At 45.5% G+C, this 7,202-nt stretch overlaps 1 protein-coding gene across 1 annotated transcript; it reads right to left on the bottom strand.

Annotated features, from left to right (window-relative positions):
* Positions 1 to 226: 226 nt before the first annotated feature.
* GPR148 (G protein-coupled receptor 148) lies at positions 227 to 2,487 on the bottom strand. Its single transcript, XM_048955262.1, has one exon. The coding sequence runs from the start codon at positions 1,268 to 1,270 to the stop codon at positions 227 to 229; it is 1,044 nt and encodes a 347-aa protein (XP_048811219.1). The 5' UTR covers positions 1,271 to 2,487.
* Between the last annotated feature and the right edge of the window lie 4,715 nt (positions 2,488 to 7,202).

The following is a 7,202-nucleotide window of genomic DNA, read 5'->3' as shown; positions in this document are numbered from 1 at the left end:
TCATTTTCTATTTTCCAGAAGGGCATCTGCCGCAGGTGGGTGGAAATGACTTTGGCTCACTATCTCCTCCAACACCAGAACGAAGGTTGGAACTTCACGGGGCAGCATCTGCTGCAATCCCAGCTGTGATGTGATGAAAGACCTGTGGCCTTCTGACAGAAGCTGAGTGATTGCCACCAGGCTTACCCACTGATGAGGCAAGGATGCGGCTGTCTGCTGTGCTGCCTCAGGATGGAGGCAATGGAGCAGGTGACATCAGGTGAAGAGGCTTAATTCTGACAAGGGATCTGAGAGATGCTGAGATCTCTCTGTACCGAAGCCCGTACAGAAAGGGGAACAAAACTTTAGGCAGAATCATCAGGACGTTACAGATCGTCAGGGAGATCCAAATTGATGTCTGCAGTCCAATGACAATGTTAACGTACAAGAATGATTCCACAAACAGAACCAGGAGTGGAGAGAAATAAAAGAAGAACACAGTGTTGTGCATTAAGAATGTCACGCTGGCTCTGGAGCAGATGCTCTCCCATATACCTGATCGCCTGGTTTTAAAATAAAGAACACCATAGCAGCAGAATATTAGGGACAGGAAGAGAAAGATAGCCATAGCAGACATCCAGAAACTGAGTTTCACTGTGTTGGTCCCGCTCAGAGTTAGCAATATTATGACCGGGATGGCGCACATCTCCAGGACGCAGGGCACAAAGCTGTGAGTGCTGGATAGCACCAGGAACAAAACCCCAGGGAAAGCCCCAGAACAGACCCATAGCAATGCAATCACTTTCCTTGCTCGCGAAGATGGCAGAATAGCAGTGTAGCGCAGAGGAAACAGAATAGCTATGTACGTGTCCAAAACCATCGCAGCAGCTGTGAACAATCCTCCACAGTAAGCCACGGCCAGTGAAAACAGCTGGAGAATGCAGGCTTCCTTTGGGAGAACTACACGTGCTGCACTGAGAGCAGCTGACAGGGTGTAGAGCAAAAGGTAGAGCAGGTCGCACAGCAGAGCGTTCCCCAGCAGCATGTACCTTGTCTCCTGGCGGATGTTGAACCTAGAGAAGATCACAAACAAGATGGAAGGAATGACGAGGACACCTGCCACAAGGCAGACGATGGGAGGGATTAAAAACATCTTCACGTTTGTATCTGATGTGTTGAGAGTCCATTCCTCCAGCAGATAATATGAAGAAACTTCCAAATCTGAGGAGATGTTGGACTGTCTTTGGAGGGATGCATTCATCCTTGTGACGGACCCACAGAAGATGCTCATTTTCTTAGGATTTTATATGACTGACTTGGAGAAAAGCAAGATCTTCTGAGTGCTGAGCGCTTAGATGGGCAGATGCCCGTGGAAGCAAAAAGACTTCCCAGCCATTTCTGTCTGCTCTTCTACAGCAAGTGGAAGGCAGTGCGACATGGAACCCTGTAAGCAAATTCTGCAGTGCCAAAAAATGATTTTTCCTGAAGCGAAGAGCTACTTTTCTTTCTGCAAAACCCGATGTTTAGTAGAGAATGAACCTTTGTAAGCTTTAAAAAATAATCTAATCCCTCAGCTAGCTCTCTGATCAGAAATGAGTGGGTTGTTCATTATCATAATCTGAGTTTGAGCTCATAACATTATCACTGAGGCAGATGGGATATTAGCTCAATTCAGCAGATGTGAAATGATACAGAATGACATTACGAGTGCACCGATGTAGGAGAGTCATAAAGATGACCAAATGATGCTTTGTACCAATTGGTGTTGAACAGCACAATCGATTTGAAGAGATCAATAGAGATGGTTTTCAATCCTGTTGTAAAATTGTATCAGAATGGCTCTCATGAATTAATTGATTCTATTTATGGAGGAGTGAATCACAGCATCTTATTTATAGACAACAAGCCTTCCCTGTCTCTATTAATGCATATAAATACTGAATTCTCTTCACTGGTTGACTTACAATCTGTAGCTCGTTGGGATGAGCGACATGCGCAGTCACATGCCAGCATACCCTGCAGCACACCTGGCTTTCCAATGGTCTTTTGAAGAACAATGCTTTACTTGCTGACCAGCACACGTTTGCTGTGCTGCATTGCTTTTACCACCAGATCTCAGAGCCTGGGGTGCAACAAGAGAATGTGAAGGATCTGGGTTGTGGTAAAAGAACTCTTTATGTTCTCCCAGAAGTGATCTGATCAGAAGCAAAGCTGTTCTTTTTCATAGGCTCAGCACTGGCTAGTAACATTTTAGTCAGTCAAAAAAGATTATTGATGCAGTCATTGTACGATGCAAAGTAAGCAACACTGCTTGAGTGTTGTAGAGCAAAGAGTTTACGTGTTGGTTCTGCACAGAAAATTTTATACAGAAAAGAGTGGTGGGTTTGAAGTAGATTATAACGGGTTAGGAGTTACAGGTAGGGAGCAACTGGCTGTGTTTCAAACTACGAAAATTGCAGAGCATGAGGGCAATGAGCTGGGTCTGAGAGGGACAAAACCAAGGTGAGGAAGATGCTCTAGGCTGCATGACAGAAAATTTGCAATGAGTAAGATGGATGCAGAGAAAGAAAAACTTCCCCAGTAAAGGTCTATGATAGAGTGCTCATTCTGACTTATTTGCTAGGGCTGTTGGTATGCAATGAATGAACTGTGGTGCATGCCTTAAACAAGAATAAGGCCTTCACCTCTGACAGTAGTTGCCCTGAATGCCAGCAGTGTCTGCATATTGTCAGGAAACAAACACAGAAGGACACAGTCTTAGGTCATTTTTTCAAAGCAGTTGAAAGAACAGCATGAGATTTGACTTCTCTGGGTGGCCACATCCCTGGGATAAACAAAGTACTTTCCTGAGCAGGAAGAGGAGAAATGGCCACTGTGCTTCAGGACAGACACTCCTCCCTCCTCCTCCCAGGCCCTGCCAGAGGCAGCACAGGAGCAGCACCAGGCCGCCTGCAGTACACCTCCTTATTATGGATATAGAAATCCCACTTGCTGCCTTGCTGCTCCTCGTGTTTCGCATCTGTGAGGAACGACTGATGCATGCACTGTCTCAGAAGAGCCCATGGCGGTGCAGGCAGGGCAAGGAGGAAGGAAGCATGACTGTTACCTGACCAGGCTGCTTCGATGCTGCTCTGCTGTGGTTTAAAGTCTTCTTTGCCATAGCAGCATTGTTTTCTTTCATGACCCACACCTCCTGCAGTCACTTCCCACTCGAAAACCACACCAAGCAGCGTGCTGCTGCTACAACATCCCATTACAGAGTAAAGGCTTGTCACCTGCCTGCTCTAGGTGCTCTTCTCACCAGCTGTGCAGGGCTATCCTGAAGCATTTTAAGTAATGGTGAGCACCAAAGGACTGCTCTCAGTATTTGAAACATAGCGCTCATGCAAGCCAAGATAGCAGTCAAAATGTAGCCATTGAAACCTGCTGCCTGCCCTACTGCTTTGAAGTTATCTTTAAAAATACCCGCATGTAAGTTCAGAAAACCCTTCTGGTCGTCCTGACAAGCCCACCAGAACCTCCCAGACTCAGAGGTCAAATCCAACTCTTTTTCCAGCTATGACTTTCCTCCTCCTCTCAACCAATATGGATCCTACTGTTGCTGCAGGAGCCGTGGGAATGCAGCTCGCTCCTTACAATGGCATCACTGCATTCATCATTTCCCCAGCACTACCAGCACGCACGAACACTGCCAGCACACAGCAATTCAGCCTGGCTCTGTCCATGGGAGGTGGTGCCATCTCAGCTCACAGAAGGACGTGCTGCGCCGTGGACATGCTGCCTCGGAGCGTGCCAAAGCACACAGCAGACAGCTTGTGAAACTCAGTATCTGTCATAAGCCTTGTGCACATTTCATCTCTCTGCACCATGCTGGCATTCATGGAGCCGTGTGTCAGGACTGTTTGACTGGCCGCACCACGTGGAACAAAGGGATAGAAGGAAGAACAACCATCATTTTAAGAGCAGCATTTCAGTGGCTGTGGTGTTTAGGTAGGCAAAACAGAAGGGGGCTCTTCCCTGGCTCAGTCCTGCCTCCACTGAAAAGTATGCGAAAGTGCTGATGTGATGATGTATTTGGCTTCAGGATCCTATCCTGTATCTGTCAACAAGCCACAGCATAGCTAATACGTTAAGGAGGAAGCAGCACTCAAGCACCCAAACTGTTGAATTATACTGCTCTTGCAAAATGGAGAGGAGAAAACCCAAGAAAACTGAGCATGAACAAATCAGCTCCCACTAAAATTTCAGACTTCTTTTAACAGCCAGTATACCCTGCCTCCCAGCTCCTGGTGTTCTAAAGGTGCCATATGAGCAGAAAGATCCTGGATGAAATCACAGATATATTTTCCAGCTGCTGGTAAAGATTCAATGTGAACAAACTCATTGTCATCTCAACTGCACACTTTTGGATGATGGAAAAATAAATGCAAAAACAATACTCAGCAATACTCAATATAGGGCTAATGCAGCCAAGCATTGCTATGTAACATCACTGTAGTTCTATAAATGCATACCTCAAGGACTTGTTTGCTTAGAGTTTTTGAGCTAGCAATAGTTACTATTTTCAATCTAGAAATGTTTTTCCTGAGGCCTGAAAACCTCCTTGTAGCAGAGTCACTCCTTCCTGTAAGAGCTAATTATCACCAGTCTGGTGTTCCAGCTATATTGGGAGGGTAATGAACACTGACATCCTCTCTATCCTCTCTACCACGAGGTTCAAAGCAAAAGAGGCAGCTCTGACAAAGCTTCACCTGCTCTCCATTGATCCCCCTGCAGAGCAATGGCTGCAGGACAATCTGTTATAGCAGTATTGTGCAGAGAACTTCAGTTCTGCTGTAGTTATGATACTAAAATGGGAGAATTTACCAAAAGAGTAATTCTTTATCACTTTGAAGAATCCACTTGTGCAGCTGTGAAAGAGTAAGCAGGTATATGATGCAAAGTGTAAGCAAAGGAATAAGCTTGCCAATTGTCCTGCAGTGATTGGAAGCAGGTTTGCATCTGGCAGATGGGAAATAGCTCGGGGCTCCCACTTAGCATTCACATAGAGAGTGCTGCAGCACCTGTGGGACACCCCAGGTTCAAAGCCTGGCTTATCCTGCACTCAGCACTTGCCCACAGCAGCCTAACGATGGCAATGGATTACTTGCAAGGAGATGGTGAATCTAAAGATCACTCCAGAGCATATTGAATTTAGACAGCTGTCTCACTGCTGTGCTCAGTGTTTTGTGGTACCAAAGCGGATGGTTCTCCTGCAATTTCCTGTAAATCTGTCCTTAATGCTCTAGTTATTGATTATTTTTTTTTATGTTCTCTGGTAAACTTGTTAGGTGGATGCACTTTCTACGTATCTTGCTGATTCAGACCTATCGTATTATCAACCTCTCTTCTGGCTCTTATTTTACAGTCTGTATTGATTTTCAAACAATAATACGCTTTTAATCACTTTACGCATTTCTGCTTCAGCCAGTATCCCAGTGAAAGCTTAGCTCTCTTATCTGCTGAGTTTGGGAGATCTAAGAAGGCATGCATTCAGTCATGCTGAGCACTGTAAATCCAGCAAGGACTGTACTTTATCATAGTCTTTATCACTATCTGATACATAGTCTTTATCGTAGTATATACTGAGTATAAACAGATATTGTTAAACTGAACAGAGAAGGTCAGAACTATTACTGTCTTATAGTAGCTGCTGTGGGCTTCACTGTGTACACACAGGAAAGCTTCCTATTTCATGCAGAATTCAGTCTAACCGACTCACCAGGACTGAAACCCTACTGCTGCCATGGCCATACTTGTGCAGGAAAGGGAAGCTGACCACAGCAATGCTAGGGTTTTCCCAGCCCCACATCCCAGGAGTCTGTCTTATGAGAGGAATTCTGTGACCACATTGCATGCCCGTGTTTGCCTCTGGGATTCCTGGGTGCCACCAGGTAGCCAGGCTGGATGCTGACAAGGCTGCTGGCTCCAGCATCATGTGCTGTGTCCTGGCCTGAGAAATGATGCCGTGCTTTGTGTCTGCCCCAGTGACCGATCTGCCTGGCTGCGAGCCCAGGGACAGCAGCACAGAAAGGCCTTTGGTCAGCCTTGGCTTCGTCCAACTAAATCAACATTTTCACTGCTCTGTTGTTTCATGGTGATCTTTCCAGCCAGGTTTAGTAACAGAACTTTGACCTCAGGAGTCTCCATGTACTGCACCAGTTCCTTTGGTTTCCTCCCCTGAATGCCCCCATTCTGGGCTTAGTGAGGGCTGGAGAAGCCCTCTGTGCTATGAAGAGCTGAATGCCATGAGCAGCCCAGCTCCTGCCAGCAGGAAGGGACCTACCAGCTGTAATTGTGTCCTGTCCGTGTCCATATTCTCTGTGTGAGGAAATGAGCAGCTGCCAGCACCAAACAAGGAGTCAGAATAAATTACCTACACTGTATTTCTGATTGGGTTTTTTAATTTTCTCCTCGTTCTAATAGGAAGTCAGTTAAAAGACAACTTTTTTATAAACCTCCAATATTTCCTATTAGCTTTTCTGCAAGTCTTCTACGTCAGGACCCCAGCTGGAGCCATACAGCCTGACTGCCCCAGCCTGATTTCCAGCTATCTCTGTGCCTCAGCTATTTGTCTCCACTTGTCTCCAGAATTATTGAAAGCTATTCCATGCCTTGCCAGGTATTTGCTATAGATAAGATGCACACGCACTGCCCTTGTAACTGTACAAAGTTCACAAATCTAGCTTGTCACTTAATAGAGGTAAGGAAGTAAAGGAACAAGTGTGAGAACTAAAATCAGATTACAGTGATTTTAAAGGTCAAGTGAAAGACAAAACAGGAGAAGAAAATAAGGATTAGAAAGTGCTTTGAAGAATTTTAATGAGTTTCCCAAAGAAAACAGAGGGCATTGAGAGGCTGAGAAGAAGAGTGAGGCTAAATCACTGTTTCTGATTCCAAACACCATCACCTTGGTGATCACAAAGCCAAGACAAAGTTTGTACCAAACTTGCTTTTCAGGTGCAATATTCAGAAGTAAGCTGGGTGTCAAAAGAACAGGATTTTGGAATGTATGACCAATGTGTCAACAAAAGGCTAAATGAATTATACAACCTGAGAGAAAGAAATGCCGTGAGGTCCCAAGTGCCACCTGCTCTCCCCCAGGAGAGAAGCATCCTGCACTGATCGCTAGATTGAAGGATCTGTCCTGTGTGCCTTTTTTCAGCCACACATTTGCAAAACAG

The sequence above is a fragment of the Lagopus muta genome, chromosome 9 (assembly GCF_023343835.1).
Source record: "Lagopus muta isolate bLagMut1 chromosome 9, bLagMut1 primary, whole genome shotgun sequence".
NCBI classification, from domain to species: Eukaryota; Metazoa; Chordata; class Aves; order Galliformes; family Phasianidae; genus Lagopus; species Lagopus muta.
This window is presented reverse-complemented; position numbering and strand designations above follow the sequence as displayed.